The sequence below is a fragment of the Perna viridis genome, chromosome 1 (assembly GCF_037379345.1).
Source record: "Perna viridis isolate PV_CMFRI_1.1 ecotype Kerala chromosome 1, ASM3737934v1, whole genome shotgun sequence".
Classification (NCBI taxonomy): domain Eukaryota; kingdom Metazoa; phylum Mollusca; class Bivalvia; order Mytilida; family Mytilidae; genus Perna; species Perna viridis.
This window is the reverse complement of record NC_142445.1, coordinates 29,341,586-29,367,434: the sequence shown is the minus strand read 5'-3', so window position 1 is coordinate 29,367,434 and position 25,849 is coordinate 29,341,586. Positions and strand designations below refer to the sequence as shown.

The 25,849-nt window shown below is 33.1% G+C and overlaps 1 protein-coding gene across 8 annotated transcripts in view; it reads right to left on the bottom strand.

The window, feature by feature from the left end:
• Positions 1 to 2,973: 2,973 nt before the first annotated feature.
• The window catches only part of LOC148628239 (beta-1,3-galactosyltransferase 1-like), a 37,816-nt gene continuing 14,940 nt past the window's right edge, over positions 2,974 to 25,849 (bottom strand). The window contains exons 1-2 of one of the 8 annotated variants that reach the window (XM_088585014.1): positions 24,349 to 24,590; positions 2,974 to 8,695 (exon numbers count right to left, since the gene is read on the bottom strand). In XM_088585014.1, coding sequence (XP_088441140.1) covers positions 7,455 to 8,594 — 1,140 coding nt within the window. In that variant the 5' untranslated portion in view covers positions 8,595 to 8,695; positions 24,349 to 24,590 and the 3' untranslated portion in view covers positions 2,974 to 7,454. Of the gene's footprint in view, positions 8,696 to 9,800; positions 9,941 to 11,065; positions 11,265 to 12,284; positions 12,437 to 12,502; positions 12,525 to 12,585; positions 12,679 to 14,599; positions 14,951 to 24,348; positions 24,591 to 25,849 lie in introns of those variants that run through there. The other 7 variants (XM_088584990.1, XM_088585030.1, XM_088585045.1 and 4 more) reach the window with 7 other exon arrangements.

The following is a 25,849-nucleotide window of genomic DNA, read 5'->3' as shown; positions in this document are numbered from 1 at the left end:
AATAAACTTTTAAAAACTTAAACTGTCCGAAGAGTCGCGTGATCGAAAAAAACTCATACTTTTCGGTTAATTTTCGGTGTTTATTTTTCAAAAATATTTATTTAGTCATTTGACTAAGACGATGACGAGATAACAACAAGCAGCATTGCAAGAACCGAAAGAAAACACACTAAAAATCAGAAGTAATTCAGGAACTTGGATTGAAAAGAAAAGTGAAGGCAGATGGATGCACAGCTAATAAGAGTTACTACCTTTTCCATTCCATGAGATAATTACGCTTCCATGCTGTATTTTGAAAGTGCACTCTGGTACAAATTTCATTTTTGTTTTGACTTGCGACAGATGTTATCATAAGTACTATTTGTAAAATTCGAGATCAAACTACACGACAAACGCGATGACTTTTCATTCTATATTGTCAACTTTCCTGTCATCTGTGGCTACATTCCTTCAGCACCTTCGTATGGAATATTCATGTCACAAGTTATACATTATGCCAGAGCTCGCCGAAACGAGGACTTTTTGTATCGTGCTAGGCTTCTTATAAGTAGGCTTCAGATAGGGTTATGGTGCTACCAGATTAAAGTTTTATGGTCGTCATTATGAACTTGTGAATCGTTATGATGCATCCATCTGCACCCATAGATTTCCTTTCTTTTTAGTCCACATCGGACATGAAACTTTTTTGAATAATATTCTAGAAAAGCAGTGGACGCTTACACTATTATTGTTCCTGACCCCTACTCCTATTTTTGTAGTGGAATACGTGTTGCTAATCTGTTTGCGTATTATTTTGTTTTTTTTTTTAATGTTCTTTGTTGAATGTGTCAGTTTTCCCGGTATATTCGTTATCCTATGGAATGTATCTTTTGATTACCACTCGAATTTTGTTTGCCTTGATTATTCTTTCAATATATGCTAATTTTTTAAATTTGTCCTTCGAATACAAATAAAGAGTGTCGAATAACGCAAAGCTTTATTCCGTCACTGCATAATAACGTCTACTGGTAACCTTTTCAGTTATGAGCAACGTTAAAAACAAGAAACAGGAAACAAGTTTACTGGTGCACGACTGCTGCGCTTAAAAGATTGCCGACAAAATAATCAAATATTTTGGTTTTATTCAGAAAATGTGGTTGCAGGATAAAAATGCCGAAAACGTATTTATTTTTACTCGCCCCGAAACAGTCAGATTAAGTTGGGAACCCTTGCGCTCTCACTGCCTAATAAATTTGATACTTTCTGGCAACATACATGTATTGTGTATGTATATGCTGACTCAAATTTTGATAGGACGGTGATGTAGATTCAGATATGTGTTGTTTTTTTCTGTAAGAATCTAAATATATATACAGGAAAACCTGTCTAAATGTAACTATGAACAATCCGAAGACATGTCTAAACCAGACAATTTTTAAGTCCTTTTTTATCAGTTTAAATATATTTTAAACCTTGGTAAACCGGACACCAGTCTTAACCGAACCAGTTTTTAAGTCCAAATAGGGTTTTGATTTTAGCAGGTTTCACTGTATTTGCAAAAAAAATTATCGACGCATAAAACAAGAAGGAGCTTAATTTGTGGGTTGATGGGAGCTCATCTATCTTTTTTTTTTTTTTTGGTGTTCATTATTGGTGACGTTTCTCGTGAACATTTCATATTCATTTAAGGAATATTTAGCCTCGGAAGACGTTTAGAGAAGGTGTAAACTGGGCCATATCATGTTATTTAAAAAAAGCTGTTCAAAACTTATAAACATTACTTATTATGTAAATTTTAATGGATTCCTGTCCAAAATTTAAGAATTGATTCATAATCTATGGGATAGTGCAAGCAATTCAATTTCAACAAACTCACATGTACCAAACAAGGTTATATGAAACTCATGGAGAACCTACTTATCAGAAATCTTGGTCTCCTGTCTCACTGTCAAGCGAGAGAAATGAACGTGAAAAGATCGGTTATAAAAATATTTGATGTTTCAGCTGATAATTCTGTTCTCTTCTACCTTTTATTGACTAACACCCACTTTAGACTAAATAACATCATTAATAATAATAATAATAATAATAATAATAATAATAATAATAATAATAATGATAGTAATATGTTCCCTACTACATTAGGGGAAAAACATGTGAACTGTTAAGTATATATATGTAAATATGAATAATAATATATGTTGTAATGTAATTTGTGTTATATATATAGTAAAGAAGGAGCTTTAAGTCCTTCTACATGTGATTGATCATATATATTGCTGCAGTTCTACTGACAATAAAATGTGTTTGAACTAAATTAAACAAAAGCCAAAGTACTTTTTGTAGTTGCACACTAAATCAAGTAAATGGTTCACGAGGAAAGAAATCCTTAACCGCCTTGTTCACGATCATTGTAGGAATATTCGTCCATTTTTATACAGTTTATCAAAATAAAAATTAAATTAGATATAACATCTTAAAGGTTATTTCTCAGTAAGAAATAGTTCGTTAATCTTTAACTGCCTGCTAAATTGAGCAAAATTGTAGAAATCTTAATAAAATAATTAATATATTCATTTTCATGATAAAGGGCGAAGCGTTGCATTTTGTATTTTATAACAAACTGTTTTTAAAATCCAATGAAACATTACATCATATCCATTTGTAAATGGTGATCGTTTTGGCAGACACCCTTTGTTTGTAAAAAATCCGAGTTTTTCAGTTATGATTGAAAGATAATCAAATGAACTGAAAAAGCTCCTAATTAGTGGTTCACGATCCTTGACGTTCTCCATTCACGACCAAGATGTAGTACTTAACTTGTATTTTCAATCGGTCTCGCTTGACTGAGTAGTGGGATTTTTCATTATCTCTGTTAATATTCATTTTCTCGGCTGACACTTTTAATTCCAAACTAACTACTATTTTCAAGAAAGTGTATTAATTATCTACTTTTGTTCATGCAGAGTAACAAATAAAATTCAAAGGCATAACTAACAACTGTTTTTTTCTTTATTTCTAATAAACAACAATTTAAAACGATATCAATATCCATGGAATTCATTAGAGAATAAGAGATCACAGAATAAAAAGTATGTAGTAAATCTGTCTATTTTCCATTTAGTACTCTACAGCATCTACAAGCTCTTTATGAATAATTTATTCATTATATATTTTAATTCTGTTAAAACACCATTTAGATGAATGAAATTGTGCTTTATTTCAAACTGGTGATAAATTATTGATAATATAACACGGCATATTGGAAATATACCACATCTTTGTGTATTCATTTACACGAGCAGGCGAAAAACCACCACATTTTACACTATGTATCATATAAAAAAAATTCGGTGGTAAAATTCACAAAATTTTCGTTCACCAATTGTTGTAAAGGAGGGGTGTCAATTTCAATGGACCAATTCAGTAATGCAACAATTTACTCGTAAAATACGACAGACTAAGATTCGGAAACCAAAAATAAGGAGAAACCATTTGTTTTGTTTTTTCTTATATGTGGAGCTATAATCATGTCTATATTCTTTTTTGTTGTTGTTTCATTTTCTTGTAATTTGCCTTTAAGTTTGTTTTTTTTTGTTTTGTTATAAGACCAAACACTCGTCGTGCTTTTACTTTACTACGAACTTAAACACTTTAGTCCATGTCTCTTAATATCAAATGGTTGCTCCCGTAACAATATACTTTTTTCTGCATTACCTTTTGGACTGCAGAGCATCGATAAAACGTTTGAGAAGAAAATAATTTGACTTAATGACATCTTTAAAGTGTTGACTGAGCTAAACCTGATATAAGTGTGAACAATCGAAAAGACACACAAACCAAGACTATGTCTGTCTTGACTACTTTCGTATGCGGTACATAAAATGCAATAATACTGGACGAGTTTCGTTGAAAATTCAAACATGCACCAAGTTAACTACACACATACATTCAAACTAAAAAATCTGGTTGCTGTAATGCATGTAGAAACTAATACATATCAGCTCTATTTGAACTTAACATAACTAGGTGTCTGTTGTAAACACGCCATATAGTCATCTGTGCATGATATGTTGATTTTTTTTTTCGCGGATTTAGTCGATAAAGTTAACTTCAAACAAGATTCAACAAATCGACATACCTAAATAGATAAATGCATCAAATTTGTAAATCAATCCCAGAAATAAAGCACACAAACCATACATTGTTCCTCACAAATTAAAACCTCATATCGCACACATGTGTTTTGATGATAATAATAATAACAAAAACAAACAAACAAAATCAAAACTAAAAAAAAAAAAAAAAAAACCGAGTATGTTCTTATCAGAAATGGATTAATATGATTTTCAATATCAAATTATGACCGAGGGCGATTTCTCTTTACCCTTACTACCAGCAGGCCTACAGAGTACTCATGTATGGGCGGATCCAAAATTTATATAAAGGTGGATGGGCTACCATTAGCTTGTTCTTACAAAACTTCCGCACGAAAATAACAATATTTTTCACATCAAGGGGGAGGGGGCGGTCAAAGCCCGCTTCTCTTTCTTTTCTAATAGTATTTCATAACTTCATAAGTTGTAGCTGATATGGCAGATTTTTCAAAACTTCGTGAGAATCAGGGAAATTTGGGAACAAAATGATAAACCGGTCGATCTGACGATAGATCATCACACATCGCTTTTGCCTTAGTAAAATGACCGCAATTATTAAAGATACAAGTTTGGAAAATTCAATATAGAATGTACAAAAACTATGTATTTAGACTGATCCAACTATCACTTCAAAGTGTATTAATTAAATCCATAACTCAAATAACAAAAAAATCTAGTTTTGACGGTTCATGGTACCTTGTCCATGCCAAATTGAAGAATATGCCTGATACTGTCAGAGACTTGCAGTTAATTCTCAAATCCAAATTTAATGCAATAACCAAAAGAAGATTATTTCGATATTTCTTTTTCTTCTGAAATAGTCCTTAACCAAATCTAAGCTCGTTTTAACGACCGTTTGATTCGTCGACCCCCGGACCGTCATGCTATGGCCCTGAAAAACAATTTTTCTTATGATTATTGGTCCGGGTTACGTCGAACAATGCTCAAAAAATGGCCATCAACAAAATATTTATTGGATATTTGACAACAATTATTGCTTTAAAAGTTTATTATAGTTTTATAGCCGTAAATGCAATTGGGCGTGTTTTATGAGCAATTCTTTATTGAATGTAAATGATATTGGCTGGGAACTTAAATAATTCAGGGCGGTAGTTTAAAATGCTATGATGAAATCGTCCCCTCCCTAATGACGGACTCGATGGAAGTAATTGATACTGCGCTTTGATGACAAATCATGCAATCACAATTCGTTAATTTAAGTATTAAATCGGTTAATACAATTGTTCGGGAAAATGCACTTTCAAAAGATGAAGTGATTAAAGAATCGATTTCTTGGTACATGCACACTGCACTTTATACATTCCCAAAATATTCTAGATATTAACATTTTTGTTCTAGATAATCAGGCAATCAAAAAGGCCTGTACTGACCCTTTCACTTTCAAAAAGTATATAAAATACTATCTTAGTCATAGAACACATTTCAATTGATATTCAGATTTAATTAATCAAAGCAAATATTGTTTACGGGTGACTAGACAAAACGTCCGTGTATTAGTCTAATGAAGTCGCTTATACAATTCTCAGTATCATAAAAGCTGCATGTAAGGATACCCGATTCGAACCGAAGCACCAACATTTAATAGCGGTATTAAAATGTGGCATATAGGTTGCTCTAATGAAAAAGAAATGTTTCTGTTGACTAAAAATGATAAAACTGTACATACTATCTGCGCGAGTTATTGTAGGATAAGCAAATTGTCTATTCGCAGTTTCACCATTGTGATACGAAATTCCAAAGTTTCTACAGACCATGAGGGCGAAGTAGGAAATACAGAGCAAGGTACAGTGTGAACGACATGACAAATTGATAACCTTGTACACAACAAAATAAAAAAGGTCAAAGACATACACCTGCAACGGAAATTCTGAAAAAAAAACCATTTCAAATACCAAAATAATTCATTGTACACCTTGAACTTGGCACAAAAGCGAGAAAAAATAAGATGGACGATGATATGAAAAAGAAATACAATGTTGTTCGCTTGCCTGCATGCATGGTTAACCCGTAGACCAAAGATAAAAAAGGAAATTTGCTTGTATAAGTAATGGTGTTGATCAAATGATGTATTGCGTATAATTTCAAGATTAGAAAAAAAGACACGCCGGATAAACTAATAAAAAAAATATCGGTATCAAATGGATGAGAAAAAAATCGTTCCTATCAATTTATTTTAATTTGAAGTTAAAACCCTACATTCTAATACTCGAAACAAGAAGTCATCATTTTTTATCATTTTAAATAATTAAAGAAAAAAAAACGTTAAAAAATATTTAGTTAGATAACCATGAAAATTGGTACCCCAAGAAGAAAAATAAACTTATCTACGATTTGTATCATTGAAATATAGGAGATAGTGCGTATAAATCATCCCCTAACGAGTGTCAATATACACTGTATTGCACTAAGTATGAATGTACTATCTTCAACCCCTAATTCTGTTAGCACCTTAGTAACTTAAGGACGATATACCTTTCCTTGAGATATTTTGTGGTATTAAAAATAACAAGATACTATAGGTTTTAAGTGTCAGTGTCTGTAAGAATCAGGCAGTAGATGAAACATGGTATGAAAAAAAAACAGATTCTGATTTTGAAAATCAGATTCAGGTAAAAAAGACAAGATTTTCCATATCATGTTGGTAAACTGAGCAATAATTTCATTGAAATGCACTGGAAAATGAAACATTTCAAAGGCAGATAATTGTAAAAAAAAAACCCTCATTTTTCTAATATCCCATTGAAAAACTTCATAGCAAATTCAATGCTACTGCCAGAGATCAAAACAATGGTATTTCAAATAGAGATAGCACCCTCAAGTAAAATCATATTGTCAGACCGGTGGGGTTTTGACATAAATGTTTCTGATTCTTCCCAGTTTGCCCGATTCTTACAAGAACTTACACTTCAAGTGCAATTCTAACAAATAGAGTATAATTTATTCAAAATTTAAAACAAAGTAAACCTTAGCCAAAGAAAAAAAATACCCGTATTTTTTCCGGCCTTTGAGGTTACACGCTCTAGTTCCAGTTGACATGTACTTGTACCGAGCTCTTAAATATGTAAAGTTTTTCGTATCAGGATTCATTGCAACATCATAACAATATTTTTCCCCCTTTTTGGGCTTACAAACTATAAAAAAAGTTTCAATATGTAAACAATTCACTATGTTGTGGCTAAAAACAAATGATTACGCAATAAGTTTAGAATTCCTGCTAATTATCATAAACCCGACAATATTTTCCAATAAGCAACCAAGCTGTACAACCAAGGTATTTTTTAAATATGATTTAGATTACTAAACCGAAGTAACATTTGGCGACCATGTAAAATCTACCTGGACTGGTAACTTTACTTTTAGTCTCTGTTTGATTAATCTCCACATGGAAAATATTTTGTTGAGCTTATTAACGTGAAAAAATATCAATTTGTTTTGGGTATCGTTCACTAATCTGTCATAAACTAAATTGGTATTGAGTATGTAAGCTTCGTTCAATCGTTTCTGTTTGATTTTGATGTGACTAGGCAGAATTCCAGTAATATAGTAGTCGTCTACCCAGAAAAATTTCTCGTACAGAGAGGCATTGAACATACGCCCTGTCATGTCTGTGCTTAAAACGAATGCCGACCCAGAACAATATGGCGGAAAGTAATCGGGCGCAAATTCTTCCTTTGGAATGTACCACTTGCTATTTTTATCTCGTAGCACCGCCATGCGTAGCCACTGATTGCACAAAAGTAGATCCTTGTGTCCTATCTGTTGTTGAACAACTTCATTTAAATGTTTGTGAAGCTTGAAAATGTTGACTAGAATGTCGTCATCAGTCTTCAACGTATAAACACTATTATTGCAATAGGATGAAATCCATCGTAGAGCCGCTATTCCTTTGAACGTCAAATTTCGGTACGAGTCTAAAAAATCTTCTTGAACGATATCACCATAGTGAGCATTTTCCAGTTCCAATTTCTGCATCACCTTCTCATTTTCAACTATACCCATCACAAAAACTATCTTAGCTTTATACTGTTCCAACAAATGTTTGTTGCCCCACGTATTTCTTATGGCTTCTCTCTTTTGAAAATAACCTGGCGACGAATGGACGTAGATAATCATGTAAATGTCCTTTCCGACGCACATGTTCACCGGATTTTTTAAGTACTTGAAATTATGCGGATTGACGAAATTCATTTGTTTACTTTTTTGTACATTATGTGCTGTTGTTGTTATGTGCGTAGTTCGTAGTGGTGTAAATGAAGATTTTTCTTGTCCTGTGTTGTCTGTTAATTGAACGCGACCTTGAACCTCTCTCTGAAGTTGAAGGCGTCTTAGGCGAACGATATCGGGTCGATCTCCTTGCATTAAAAGCATAAAAATAATGACGAAAACGAGAATAATTGTTAGAAATCCTCTATATACAGCAGGAATTCGAGGAAGCATTGCACGTTAAGATATTGCAGAATTTAGATTTGCTGTAGCCTCTATATGGAACATTCCGATTTCAAGATGGCGTCATATCTGTTTTCGAAACATCGGTAAATCTGAAAATAGAGCAATTTTTTATGACAATTTTCAAACAAAACAACTGATAACATAACTGGATCAACAAAAGATATTGAAACTAACATTGCTATATACAAACTTTATACTCAGCTGAAAAATACTAGTTATTTTGTAGGAACTCCCGCGAACTCTCATGTATCAAAGTAGAAAAGATATATTCGAGTTTACATTTATTTATTGCGGATTCAGATAAATAAATATTGTTTTAAAATAATCGATTTGCAAACATTGGCAATGAATGATCTTCCGGATATATAGAGCTATTCGTTCTGAAGGAAAACCTACTAGTGTAACAATAAAAAAAGAATAGCCTGCTGAAAATTACAACACAGTTCGATCATCCGATCTTGTGCAATTTAGTCAATAAAAAGTTTGCTAAACTAACTGATTTACTTTTCAAATTTTGTAGTTCTCTTCACTCATGCCATCAGAAATTTACAACGTTTGCAACTTTACTTTCTTACGTCATTCGCACACATGAAACAGTAAATCCCTAATAGCACAATGGGTTCAATTTGATTTGGACTATTTAGGTCCTGAGTAACCATGTATTGTTAATGACTTAAGTTTCATTAAAATGGTAGTGTTTATGTTTGATTAATCACATATCGAACCTCTTTTCGAACCACGTACAAATACAAATGCTAGGTACCAGAAAGACTTAAAAGCAAATTTACAGATTCAGAAGCGGATGTCAGAGATAAGAAAGTTGAAGAGGGCCCTACAAACGATGATTTAGGGTATACCAGAAAAAGTATTTGAATTTTTCAGCGTGTAATTTTTTTTTGCGTGTAAAAATTTTACATCTGCTGCTAGACACTGGATACGCTTTTCCACAAAGCGTCATCGTTTTACCAGACATATCGATATGAATATCATTTTAAGGTTTTATTCATAGCAATTAAAATAATGAACTTCAAGTAAAAATTGATAGAAATGACAGAATGATAGAAAGTTTGAATTACTTTGTCACTATCGAAGAGTCACCTAAAGTTTACTATTTAATACGCTGTAAATGTGTTACTACACTTGCACCTTAACTGCCTCTATTTGTTACAACAGCCTTATTAAACAAAAACTTACACTTGACCCAATATTCACATAGTTCTCTGTAACATTAAACTATCCCATTAAACATCAAGTCCGAACACCTTGCTGTAAGTACCTTTATTTTACAACCGTCTCGTTATAATAAAGCAATATTTCCCATAACTGATTGATCTTGTATAGATCGTGTGAACTTAAATACTACTAGATAAATACTGGTAAATCGTCACAGCATGGTAAAAAAAAATAATGTCCTGTGTTTATCTAATGTTAGACAACCATTGGATCAAAAGAACTTAAAAATGCCATGTATAAACTAGATGATAGGCAGGAAGGTAATTGATTACAGGTTTGAAAAAAGTATCATCGTCTGGGAAAAATTAAACCTAATTTTATAATAACTGAAAAAAAGGTGTCTATTGAAGTGTAGGTTTATTTAAGAATTAGACAAGATAGGAAAAATCAAAAACATGCATGTCAAAAACCCATATATCTGACAATACAAATTCACTCAAGGATGCTTTCTCTATTTCAAAAGTTCATTATTTGATCTCTGCGTCACTGAATTTTCTGACCCACAATATATGATGTATGACCATGTGAAGCATGGTAAGGTATTTAAGACTGTATCAACATCCTGACAAGTGTACACTTGCAGTCTTGTTCTGTTAATTGTGTGTTTGAAGACATTTTATAATAAATTTAACATATGCAAGGCGCATAAAGAAAGCATACTTGACTGAAAAACAGAATTGTCCTTGAGAGATTATCTGTCTACTTTGTTTACACATTTTTATACTGATTGTCAACAAACATTGTTGTTAAGTTCCTCCGTCATCAATTGATTACTAAAAATAATAATAAAAGCATTGAAATAAAAAGAAGAAAAAAATATGAAAAAAATGTCTAGACCATCATGTAAATATAAAAAAAATGTTGAGACCACACTGTGAGCCCATACTTAAATTTGCATTTAAAAAAAGAATATTAAGAATAAGATACAAAAAACGCGCCTATCGCCAATGTCTGAGCATGTCATTAACATTTCAATATACATTGTACAAAATGTACATTAATGAACAATCATGATTGTGTAGTATTATAGTATTGTATGATAATAGTTTCTCATAATCCGCTTGTCAGTATGTATTATCAGATACATCGTTTAAAATATTCATAATGGATCAACTTCTCCGTTAAATAGTCCATTGTTAACCAATTGTTACAATATAATAGACTAAATGGTTTTAACCATTGTTTGTCCACAACAAAAAAACATTCAAAAAAATAATCTGACTTACCAAGAAATTAGAATAAAAGTCTTCCTTCTCAATGGAGAAGGACGAGTGTTTCCGGTACGTTAAAATATAACTGTTGAAGTCCCCACATACACATGTCGAATAGTGACAACAAAGGAAGTTTAACGTTCAAGTTTATGTCCGCATTATTGAAATGTACACTATTGTAAACAATTGGTATACAATGATGGTTACAGATTTTATATTTTGTCCAGATTGCATTACAAATAGCATATGGGTAATCTTGCGTAGTAGGAACAAACCTGGTTAATCTTTCCGGCCTAGGAGGTGATATGATAACACATTTTAATGCAAATAAAGACAGGCTTAATTTCATATTCAGGTTTAATAAGTTATTTCCCCCTTTAAAGCTACCATAACTTTCTTAAGTGCTTTTGAAAAATGTGTGGTAACTTAAGAAAACGAGTAACACTTAAAAAATCCTTAATGTACTAGAATTATTTGAAATTATCTTGATACCAACACTAACCATTATAATTAGTAATTATGTCATGCAATGCGAATTATTATTTTTCTGCTGTTCTTTCTTTACTTTTTTTTATCTATCAATGGAATTTAATGCATTATAATGCATGTACATGCTTACACCACGGAAACTGCGACTAACACACACACATTTCAATGACCCAGGTCGGATTTTATCTTTTGGGGAGTGTGATGAACGTAATTCCATGTTAGTAATAAGGAAACCACATTCACTCTATAAATAAGGGGGTGGGTCCTACCCAGTTTCAGTTTATACGTATTTATTTGCTCAAAGTACGTACATACAAGGGATCTGAAATCAATTTGCAACAACATCATGGAAATCCTCTTAAAAGGAGGGGGTTTCAGGCTATCATTTAGTCACCTCTGCCCGAACTTCACAATAAAAGTAACGAAGTTTTGAACAAAAGGGGTTCCAACCCACATGACCCAGTATCCTTCACTGTAAAGTAAGCTCGAGCACTATCTCACCTTGAATATTGCATCAGTCTTCATCTGTTCAAAGTTTTTTGAGGTACATAAAATGCACATGTATTAGAGTTTCAACAATATTCAATAATTTATCTTAATTCAATGAAATCTTTGTTAATACAAAAATATTTTGTATACTTGATAAATATGTAGAAAAATAATTGACAACATTACTTTATCAGGACAAAGTCAGACATAAACAAAGAGGCGTGTCAGATTACAATGAAATATGAACTAACTATACCTGAACACAACTGTATCCACATGAACACGTTGTTCAACGCCATTTTAAATACTTCAATTCTAATATTTATATATATTTAAAGTCCGATAAATTTTATTTGCCTTCAAGCAAAACGAGGTCAAAGTTTTTTTTTATCATTCATAAAATATTGATCGCCGTTTAAATAAACAATTACGTAATACTAGTAAACAAAGATTTTACAAACAAAATCTTGTTACCCTGGCTAAAGGCCTCTCCGATATAAACATTCTGAAAATAGTATTTCTCTAATGACCTATACCAGTACAAAAACTATATCTACCTGTTTTATTTTAAATTTTATGGGTTCTTCTAGTTTAAGATCCGTGTAATCATTCGAATAACGATGAGTCACCGTCGAGGGTGTGTTACTCGGTTAAGGTAATTCTGAATCGTCGATGTGATTTAATGTTCGATAGATTTTAATTTACGTCTTATTTTGTTTCCAAATTAAAGTAATGAAGAAATTTGGCTACATCATTTGCTCGCGGTCTTAGGTTCACAACTGGGCGGAGAGCGCCCGATTAATTTTTTCTAGTCGAGAAACTTGTCAGAAATATTCCAGCTGCCCTTGCATTTATCAGTTAATACTTGAAGCGGTTGAGTACCTCGCCGTCGTTCTTCCTGAATGATTTTTAAACTGCAGCTAGATATACCATTGTAGGCTGAATTTGGTGGCATTTCAACTTGGTTCAGCCAATTTTACATTTGCATATGATACTTTCTAGTTATTAGCTATAATTGTTCAACGTATTTCACTTGGAACATGAATGAATCGTCTGACACAGATCGCTATTTGAGACCATTTATGGCGATAGTTCGAAAGTTGGCCATCATTGTGGTCGTTCTTAATGTATGAGTAACGTAAAATCTAACCAGTTGCAAATGTACTTCCTCATCCTGATCAAGGGAAACTTGACCATTGCTTGATTCCCATCAAGCGAGACTTTTGATTTGTTGAATAATAATTGCCGGACGCAAAGAGGTCTATAGTGGTAGTGTGTCTGTTTCGAATGCAGGAAGTTCGACCCAGGCCAAGACAAACCAAAAGATGTTATTGAATGAATCATCCCCACAAAATATCTGACTTTTTTCAATTTTAGCAATTCTTTATAAATGTCATAAAGAATCATCTTACTTTTTTTGAATTAACATAATGTAAACAACGCTGATAATGAGGACATGGATAAAATATTAAAATTCACCTCTTGCAAGACAACAGCGGGTGTGAGGGGAAAAGAAGGGGAAATAAGGAGATGTTTCTGTCCAATTAGAAATTAAATGTTAAATTAGAATTTGTTTACTCCATATACAGGTGCTTGTTCCCATTATTAGGGGTGTTATATACTAGTGGGGCTGCATATTTGATAGTGGGAGCACAGGGCTCATTACAATTGATTATATAAGTCGTAAACATTATCAGGGCCCCGATATGATAACAACACGTTGTAACGAGCTCCTGTGGTGGGAGAAAGCCCTTGTGTTCCGTATAAACATAGCATCTTGCTCTCCAGTGTTTACAGTGTTACGTGAGAAGACACAAAAAGATGTTTGAAAAGATGTTATCTTACGGAAGTTTAATATAGTGGATAACATTCAGTTGCAGATCTAGGACAGGGTTTGGAGTGTTGGAGCTCACTTTATATAGTAGAGTTGTTAACATTTAATATTACACAAAATTTTGGCGAAATGAACAAATTCTATCCTGGAACTGCCCCTCCTTTTTATAATTTTCTGGATCCAATCGCATTGGAGGTCATCAAAACATGACCCCCCCCAAAAAAAAAAAACAAACAAACAAAAAAACAAACAAACAAAAAACAAAACAAAACAAAACACCAAAAAAACAAAACAAAAGAAACAAAGCATACAAATAAACAAAACAAACTAAACGAAAAGAAAACAACAACAACAACAATAAAAACAGTTATTTGGTCAAGAAATGGATTCATATATAAGTATTCGCGTATCACATCTTGCAAAAAGTTAGATTTAAGACTTCTTAATGATTATGGATAATTGGATTGCATACAAATATCATGGATTTATGGCAGGATGCATAGAGATATTTTCTGCTCTACATGGAAATTATTGATTGGGAAAGGTCGGTTAGGGTATTGACATTGATATACTTGCTCCTACCAAAAAGCTTATAGATTATGTCCATTACCTTAAAACAAAATTAAATCGTAACATTTCCACTTAAAATTAACACCATATTTTTTAAGCAAAAATACAAAGTAAAACTACATGTATAAATTATCGAGTAAAGCTCATATATATATAGACCTACTTACATTTTGTGAAAGACACAAAAGTATCAAAAGCCAATTGAAAGACTTAGCCAGTCCATATAAAAAATCAAAACATATCGAGTCATAACACAAGTATAAACTGGCCATTGCTGGCCATCGAACTTCATCCTAATGCGCTAAATTTTTCCAATTTACACATATTACACAGAAAAAAAAACATCTAGAATCAAAGGCTGCACATGTTCGTCTCCGGGTTTTAGCCATCCCTGTCAAATTTCGACATTTAACTATTAAAGTAACATGTTGACAAAACATGGTACTTAATTGAAATATAATACTCTTAGCGTTGTTATTTTCGCTGTTTGCCTTTTTAGCATTATTGATCAACGAGGTTTGGTCGCAGAAATTTAGTGTTTTATACTTGAATGAAAATTCATAACGGAATAATTGTAAACATATTGCATCATGTATTGAAACATGAAAACTGATCATGTCTTGCACGTAAACCTAGTATCTGCATGACAAACAAAAACAACAAGGGATAAAATTTCTAAATAGACCTTTTCATGTTAACTGCTGCATAGTCGTCAAGCCTGATTCTTTGTTCTTCCACGAGCCCTACCTTGCGAAAGTGTATGTCCTGCGTGCTCAGCTTACATGAAAGGGTCTGTTGAATTCGATATTTAAGGAGGTAGATATAAGATACGGTAAATAACTCTTGAAATCTGATATGTTTGTATCATATTCAATTTAACCAAAGTCTGTCATGCTTTCATTTGAAGCAGAATTAAATCAATCCAAGTTACTTTGATGCTTACTTGAGATTGATGTCAAATGCTGAATGCAAACATTTAAATAATGTGTAAGAGTTGTGTCCCTGACCTTTGGTCTATCTCATTAAGAATAATACGTCTCTTACATATACTCGTATTTATGGTAAATGCCAATGCATTAGACACTCACAAGGCGAAAGTTTTTGGAAAAAACTCAGACTGATCCAAGTGACCCCCCCCCCCCCAGGAGGCCGTAAGAAAGGAAAGGGGTCTGAAATTCGAAAGGGTTGGATGATTAAATACAAAATCACTGGAGTGCGCTCCTTTAAAGCCAGTGATATCCAAAAGTATTAATAAAATGAAAATTGATAAAGAAAACAAATAAACGAATTGAAATATCATGTAAGCATTTCAAGAAGAGAAAACTGATATTCAGTGTTACAATAGGCTGTAATGAAATGCGAGAACATGTTCCACATACAATTTAATGTGTATTGCAGATATCAGATTAATATGGCAGACATAATAGACAACGTAACATAAAACATATATCATCACTATCCCCTTTTATTTCAAATTAGCATATAAATCGCATCCCCAGAGATGATACTATTTCTCAATGAATTCATAAATAAATGTATTTTAAATGAACAAGTCTTTTGGCAATGAAAATTACAAATAATGTCTTCATCACTCATTCTGCATGACGCGACAGGATGAATCAAGTATTTAATTACCATTTTTTAGATGATCTTTAAGTACAGCGCTAGCTCTACCTTAAAACCAGGCAGAAGCTTATGATTAGTGATTCATGCATATCTTAATCCCAAAAATCTGGAAATCCTTCCGTGGGCCTCATAGAAAGTGTATTCGCCAATAAGAGCACAAATGAAATGTGGTTACAAGAGATGTTTCTTCTTTTTTAAAAAAGTACGTGAAAAATTCACGTCAGAATTTGTACACTACAACCAGTCAAAAAGTATTTCCCGACATATAGCAGACCCAAGGAAGAGTTGTTTTTATGGCGTAACAAATTTGTTTGAATAGTTTTACCGATTATCTAGAGATATGAGGAATCACCTTCTGCCTGATTTTTAAACAGAACCATACTTAAGTAACCGGAAAGTAAAGGGAAGAAGTTTCAAACCTCAACAAGTACAAAAGAAGAGTAAGTAAAAAAGGAGGCCATCCATGGACGAAACAAACCCCAGAAACATCAAAAGACAAAGGCAAGAACGAAGCAGAAAAAAACAGGACTAGAAATATCTGAAAGCACCAAAAAACTACAAATTAACCAGCAACGTTGACTAAATAGTCAATCTGTGATAATAATAAAATTTCGTCACATTCAAACTCCTGCAGAAAAAAAGCCAGATAAATTTGTTCCTTTTGTAAAATAAGGCTACTTAACACAACAATTTCAAGGAAAAAACTGAATAATCAAGTGAAAATAAAAAAAAAAAGATATCAAAAAGTCTCTCAAATATTATGGTGTATCCATGATTTCAGGCAAGGTGAGGGAGATTTGCAATATTTGGCATAGAAATAACTGAAGGCACAAAAAACTAATAACTAAGCAGCAACGTGGACTAGTAAATGTAAATAGTCTGGATTATAGTAGAATTCGTCACTTCCGAATTTTCGAAGACAAAATCAAGATAAATGTGTTCCTTAAGTAAAATAAATACTTAGCACAAACATTTCAAGGAAAAAAAACTGAGTAATCAAATGATAAGAAAATATCAGAAAATGATCGAAAAAAAAATATCTATCATGTAGGATATCAATGAGTCCTTCAAATACTATGGCGTATCCACGATTTCAAGCGAGCTGAGGAAGATGTGCACTATTTTAAACTGATTTCTTTAAGTAGCACTCCAGCTAAGAATCATGCAAAATGTGATTCATGGGTTATAAGCCTACATATTTTTATTTTTGATATTTTGTTTGAATTGACATAGTAAACAGAAATAAACATTCAATTTTTCATGTAACCTGTGTTTTTAGGAGATAAAAATTATATAGAATGCACTGTATATTTCAAAATAAGGGAGATAACTCTGTAAATGACACTCAAATACAATATAATCTATTGGATTTTCAATGTTGATTATCTCCTAAGAGCAGACAGATTTGAATGAATAAGTACATATTTCATAGTATAGACCCATAAAACAACATAATTAATATGTAGCCTTTTTGGGGGTATATCACATTTTTCAGATTTTGCATGATTCTTACAAAGACAGTTACTTAAATACTATTGTTGATGAAGATGTTGTACAAAATATTCAAATCGTCTCCAATTTTCTAGAAAGGTCGAATGAGAGAGCAATCAGCGTCTGTATAATACAACAAAGCCCAATGGAGCAGAATAATTTACGAATCAACCAATGACTTCAAAGTCTAAAGTGATGCAGACAGAAGAAAATATTCCACAGTGACAAAAAAAGAAAATAATATAAATTCTAGTGAGACATCCTGCGAAAATGTACAGATACCTTACGAGACAAAATGATATATTCTTTCTTTTGTCGGTTAAGGATCAAGGTTTCCGTCAACTAAAGTTCAGTAGATTCGAAATGATAAAAGGTATGTAAATATGACTTGAAATCAAACTTTGAAATATTGTTCAAACATTGCTTATCGAATAAGGCACAGACCTATTTTCTCGGGGACGTGGGGGGGGGAAGGGGGAGGGGGTATTGAATAATGTTGGTTTTTTTGTGTCCAAGACTGAGTAACATTTTATTTTGCTCAAATTTGGAATATTTTATTCAATATAATCCCAACCCCTCTCCCTCCCAAATAAATCAGTATAAAAATGGCTGCTGCCTAATAAGAGTTGAAAATATAAATAGACAAACAGCCTTACTTGTTAAGATTATAATGTTACATTAGGAATGTACAATTTTTTTATCAACAGGCAGATATTGCCTTTAAAGATAAGTTCCACGGGAAAATTTTTTCACACGATTTTCACCTAATTTGCACAATTTAAAAAATGTAACAAAGTTCACAAAAAGTTTTTTTGAATCGATCTTTTAAGTAAATTTCATATGCATATATGAGAAGGTGTAACTTACAAGATTTTTAAGATTTTTATTTACACGCACACAGCACATCCTGCACAAAAGGCAGAAAATAACATATACAAAGCATTTACGAACTGGGTTAGATGAACGCGACACAATACATACAAGAACACGAAGTGATAAGACGGAGATGCCATATTGTAACCTACTGTACTTTACTTTTGAAATGTCCAGAAACGTTTTTTTGTTTTTTGTTTTCTCAGTATCCGAAACGCGAAAAAATCTTAAACATTGATCCTGACTTTGAACATGTTTTGGTTATGAAACTCTTGTTCCCTTTTCAATGATACTAGGTGATAATCGTTCAACGAAATGACTCTAGTCAAGTCATTTCCGCATATGCGCAGAAGATTTTTCCAATTTAAAAAATCTGATCCAGATATTCAACGGTCATAGGTTAAATAAAATAAAAAAATAACTTTCATCAGGATTTACAAAATCATACAAACAGAAGGACAATTCAGAAACAACAGAATCCAAACATGGCCAAAACGTGAAAACGGAGACGATTCACATACAGATATATCTGATCAGTTGCAACGCAGTCGACAGAATAAAAAAAACATATAAAAACTGAATATAAAACAAACAAACTTTGTTAGGGGTATAACAAGGCAGCACGCAGTACAAACAATATAAACTTCAATAAAAACGAGGGGAGAAACAAGATGTAACGGAAATTAAGCATGTCCTGCTCTGAATGCAACACACGTCACATTGAAATTTAGTATACTATCTTATTTGTGCGTCAAATTCGATGGGTTGTCAATCAGGAAGACGTGGCGAATCCCGGGGGTGGGGATGGGGTTGGGGAGAGGGTTGCCACCCCTTCTTTTTATTTGGAAATGTATCATTTTCATGTGTAAAATTGACAAAAATGCTAAATAATTTAATTTTCTAGCACCCCCCCCCCCCCCCCGGTTATCTGAGGATCCCCGGTTTGCATCCATCCTTTCCAAAGTGTCTTTATCCGCCCTGAAACTTCATAAACTATATATACATTAACTGGCTTGAGATATTACATCATCTTAAACATAGACTTTTTGTAAATGACTATCAGATGTAAATTGATTAAAGATCCTAATTAATGACAAATCTTAAGGAGTGCGACAAAATATATGATACGTGCAAAACGGCCATTGATTTCAATGAATCCAAAATTTATTATAGATTTCTTTGAAAACAATTTAACACGTGTAGTATGAATAACACCATCAAATACAGAAGGCATGTTGCATTTTAACATAATCAATCGATGCAGCAAATTTAAGAGAAAGACAAATTAAAAAACAATGTCAACATGAAGCATGCTTATAAAGGTCGTATTTTTCAGTCATAGCTGTTTTGCGTAGATAACTTTAAAACCTACGCAATATGGGAGGTATGTTTCCTGCCGATTGTATCACTAATTTGTAAAGCATAAATATATTGACATAAGTTCATTTTAATAGCTGAAAACAACAATTAAATCGATTGTTTTATGTAATACCTCAGCTCAAGTTTGTATTTGTTACCAATGTCGCAACATTTGTTAAGATTACAAAGGCATCAATATGGCACTTAATTGATTCACGTCATTACTTAAAGCATGTTTTAACCCTTCCATTGACGTCTTTATTAGTGTCTGGACATATGACTTTACGAAAGTACACTGAGCTCATTTTCGAAGACACAATTTGTTTTGCGTTTTAACGCGAAACTTTCGCGAAATAACGCGATCCTTTCGCGTAATAATGCGAAACTTATACGAACTAACACACAACTTACGCGAATTAACTCGGAACATTTGTTTTGTTTGTATATATAAAAGAAGAAGAAAACCTGTGATTTGACCGCCTGTATTTTTGCACTTAGATTTCCTAATTCTTTTTAGAATTTTTATTTTCACTTTTTTGTGTTGGTGGTCAAAACGGGGAGATTTATACGAAAGCCCATTGAGCTCATTATTCGTAGCATAGACTACAAAAAAATCGCGTTATAAGGCGAAACATTCGCGTAATAACACGAAATATTTTATAAATATTATGAAAACACGCATTATGGAGCCCGAGATTTTATTTTTTTCCCCAAATGTCTACCATTTAGTTGAATATACGTAGCAATGATCACTATATAATCAGGGAGACAATTAGGTAATTTGTACGCCACTGCTTAAAAATTATTTGGTAGCTAGCACTTATCGGCATTTATAAAAAATACTTGTCTGTGTTTGTTAGCATTTAAAGGACTATGGCTTTTCACACCGCAGATGATTGCCCTTATATTCTGTTTTTGTTTTGTTTTGTTTTTTGTTTATGGTTTCTTTTCGTCCCATTTTCATTCTTGATATTCAAGTTTCATTGATGACTTCGTTTGACCAAACAAAACATTATGTAAAGAACGAAACAGTTTTAAATCCACGAAAGCCCATTGAGTTCATTTTCGAAGGCTAAAAAAGTATGTTTCGCGTGATAACGCGAGACGTTTCGCGAAATAACGAGAATGAGCTCAATGGGCTTTCGTATTAAGAGATACCTAACATCTTCTCTAGAATTTAATATAATTTTATCTATTTTGAATATACATTTTATACAAATTTTATTTTAAAAAAAATTGTGATGCTCTGATGAACTTTTTTCCTGTGGAGTATTACTCTTCAATTGATTGTTTTGTATACATAAACAAAATGTCTCTATGGTTTTATATTCCAAATACGTATTTGGGTGGAACAGTTGTTCCGACGCAGTTACATTTGATCTCAGTCTATCATTATTCATTGTTGAAACAAGATTCATATTGTCTCGCAGCTCTTTATGTATTCATATAATAATCATAAGAAATGTAGACAAGCTCAACACAGAAGAATACGTTTGATTCCTCTCCTACTAACTGCTGCTGACATGCCTGCCGAAGTTCTTGGACATTTATTTATTCAAATCAAACGGATAACCCACCCAACCCGACTTTGCAAGTTTCCTGCGTTTCCTGCGAGGGTTGTCTACACTGCAGCGCCTAGAGTAAATTTCTAACGCCAGGCTTTGTTCGGAACTAGTCATGATATAATGTAAATCCCTGAAAATTTGCAAAAATTAGCCATGAGAGGAAAAAAAATTAAAAATAAACATTCGTTGTCTTATGAATTTTTTTCTTAGTTGCTTAATACAGCGATCTATGATCACGTTCAATTGTATTAAATATTTAGCGTAAATGAGATTTGTATACCATGTAATTTCTAATATCAAATACCTAACGTAAAAGTGTCGATTTTTACCGAGATAAATTTTCCTCGTTAGATATCTTACTTTCAAAAGTTTTGTCTAAAAATAACTGAAGTTTGACCTTACCCTTCACTTATATTTGCGATTGGCTATCAAAATTATGCAGTTTTATTACATAAAATTTGGACAATTATCCAAAATCTAGTTAATTTGACAGTATTGTTACTGTTCTGATAAGTAATGGTAAATTTCTAGGCATATCTACAACCCAAGACTCATAACTCTTGCATATACTAGTATGCTATTTTTATTCTAAATTCGATACTTGAGAAGAACAAATGCGATGCATTTTCTTTCTTTATTAGTGTAGGAATAATCAAGGAAACCAAGATCCTAGCGGAAATCAAAAAAGTAATACAGGGACAAAGACCAGACATGGAAAACAGACAAATACAACAAAGAATATAAAATGAACAAAATCATACATACAAGATAACGAAAGTAAATGAGCAAATCGGACTCCACTAAAAACTGGGAGCATGGACCTGGTGCACCGGTAGAGTAAGCGTCCTCTGCTTTTCTAGAAAAACTCGCCGAGTTGCACATAAAAAATCAAGTCCGGAGTAGATGATAGAGGAGAGGAAATAAAGACACGTTGACAAATCAGTTTTCATGGCGCAGATAGATACACCCATCTTCATGTTCATGATGACGACCATAAAACTTCTTTAGTGATGAATCCAATCTTCTTGTAGCAACATAACTCTGTTCCTTCAGCCTTATTGTAAGATGTCTAGGGCGATACAAAAAGTCTGCGTAATTACGGCAAGTTCTGGCATAACGTTTGAGTTGTGATATGAACACTCCATAAAAGTTCTAATTGTAAGACCACGAAGTTCCGAATGCTGCATTAGAAACCTCGAAATGTACATCAAACTTAGTTGACACTGATAATAAAATGGACCTTATTTTTGTCTGTCATGAATGGTAATACTTACAGATTATTACCAAATGCGCATCCACGCCAAGAGCGCGCCCTCCCGTTTTTTTAAATGTTTAACATGAAAGATGAAATTTTATCTACAAACATGTAATTATTTAACTGTATAACTTCAAATGTAATAACACGAATAATATCGACAATGAGTCATAATTTGGGATGAGGATACTATTAGGATGTTCGTAATAAGGTGTCCTGAAGTTAGGTAAAAAATTCAATATATCTTAAGTTGAAAGAGCTTCCAGGATACAACTGATGACAAAGGCGGGTCATCAGAGAATCTTAAGGCACGTGTTCACCGTAAGATAACCTGGAAGCCCGGGTAATATTTCCATTCCACAAGTTTCTCTCAAATATAACCCCTGGTTACCAGTGACCTGTTCTGTCTTTTGATTGGCTGAGTACTATCATATGACGTTATTTTATTTACTCTATACATTCTAATATTCAACTTTAGAAGAAATACGTTTAAATATTTTTATCTAATTACTTATATCATCTTCCAGGGGCGTAGCTGCCTATACGCAAATACGCACTTGCGTACTTTCGGAAAAAGTAACAAAAATAAAAACACACATTTTAAAGATGAAATAAAGGTTATTCATCACATATGCATACCATGAACGTAGTATAGGCTCTGACAAACTGGATCCAAAATCGTTAAAATTCAGGAGTTTTGCCTTACGGACTCACTGGGGGCCTTAAGCGACCCCCCCAAGACCCCTCGCCGTAATTTTGCGTACAACTAAAACAGGCCTAGCTACGCCCCTGTCTTCCGATACAAATGCACAATAATTAAGTTAATTTATATAATTCCATCTTTGTTTTTTTATCATTTCTTAAGCGGCAATTTACTCATATATTGTATATATCCATCGGTGGTGACCTGAGTCTATATTTTACCAGGGAACCAGATTACATCGTAAGACAGCCTCTAGTACACCACCCCAGGTTTATTAATCGAGCTTCAAATGAAATTCACGTGAACTTCACATGAAATTAACTTGATTTTCGTATGAAATTCACTTAACACGAATTGCATGCAAGCAATTCACGCAAATCTCACGTGAAGGCTCTACTCACCCGAATTTCACGCGAATTCAGTCATGAAGTTTATTAGCTCAATTCAGGTGAAAGTCATGTGAAATACGTGCGAATGTCATGTGAAATAATTTCGCCTGTATAGTAATATTATTTACTACTGAACAATATTGAATGTCAAAAGTGTGTATAAGATCGGTCACAGCAAACACAAATAAAATCATATCCACACCCAAAACTACTTCTTCATTCACAACGTATCACTTTGTAGTGGCCGATACAGGGGATTTGGGGTGGGGTGAGTGAAACACTTCTCATTTTCTATACTATTTTTTTTTGTAATTTCGTTGAAAATTGTTGGTATATTGCACAAATAAGAGCCATCCCCACATCCTTTTTCAAGTTTTGGGATTCGGTCCGCTACTGCTCTGTAAATTAAATCAGATTCAGGTAGAAGAAAAGACTTGCAATGAATGCCAAGCGTTATGTAGTCACTTTGAAAAAAAAATAATAAACAGCATCGATGTCATAGATTTCCTAATAAAGGACATCATAATTAAATTAGCTTAGTATAAACATTTTTTTTCTTATACATAATTTTCGATTATGTTTTAAAAAAGCATTGAATGCATTATAAATGCACAATTAAGAGCTATGATTTTTTGTAAGAAACAAACGTTCATACCTTCATACTAATATAACTTTCTTTTCAACTGCATCACTCAGATTAATATTTGTCTTTCCTTTCGATGGTTATGAATAAATCTACACGGAAGTATATCTATTGGTATCGAACAGCAAGCACTATGTTTTAAAACAGATGTTTCTCCTTAAACCGGTCCGTCTGAGTCTTTATTTCTTAATATAAGTGCTTTTATATGATAACAGAGAAGCAATCTAAACATTATCCGAGTCATTTACAAAATGTAATGAATTATTTTAAAAAGATTTTTATTAATATACTATCATCGATCGTATCCATTTGTCAATAAAGCTGAAGTAAGATGGTCTCGCGTGTTGCAGCGAGTAATTCGGTTACCTTCATGGAAACATATTTGGTCTTCCCCTGATTGAATGACCGTTACCTGATGAACTTCCTTAGGCATTTAAATTGACAAAAACATTAAAACGTTTTATCAACAACATATGATTGATTGTTGGGGCTTAACGCCCATAAAACGCACATGGAATGATGAGGATGCAATGAAAAATGGGATGGGACACAAGGATAATAGGGTCGATAAATTGTAATTGCCACTAGAAAAAGGGAGGTATGGATAGGGTCGGGCAATTTAGCCTCCTGTGGCGGAGCGCAAAGATTCCTACTCCAATCGAATACCACAGCATGGTTTTTTAACGCGCGAAGTACGTGGCATCTTTTCCAACACGGTGCACCACTATGGTTTGCGGTCAGGTTTTCTGTATTATAGCCTGACAACCCCAGCATGTAACACGCCACGGGTACCCCATTCCACCATCTGGGGCAAACAACCCAGTTGCTCTGTGGGCAGAGCGCCCTAGCCCACGGCTACGGTTCTGAACACTATTTGGTTGCCTTTTACGACAAGCTTAGCGCTGTTGCAGGTCTATTCTTTCACCCGGACCTGCACGGGGCTTTAGAAATTGACATTTTATATATACACAGCATCCCATCTCCTTCAAATGCACTAAATGATTTCTAATTGGCATTGTTAATTGTTACCCCAACAAACAAACAAACATTAATTTCTAAATTATACAAAACTTCATTTTATCTTTGAAGTTTTGTACATTAAGCTTATTGTTTTAACAGTTTTATTATACGTTCGCAAATTTGTTGCATATAACTTACTTTGACGAATCAGTTCTAAACATGTATTTCAAATGAAAACATTGGAATAAACTTTGTTATTTTTGTTTTTGATAATAAGCATTTTGAGTTTTGGAAATTTTTTTTGTAAAAAAATGCATTTTATCCTTAGCTTAATTACTATAGTAAATCATACTATTCTTCACAAAATTTACTGGTAAATTATATGTAAAAATGTGCCCACATTTCAGAAACAAACTTTAATTGTTAAATCATTACCCAATGTTTATTTATACATACCTTCAATTAAAAGTTGGCAAACCAGGACGACATTGTTAATGCCTATTCTTGTTTTTATCGGTGTCATCCTGGTTTGCCCACTTTTAATTACTTGTAT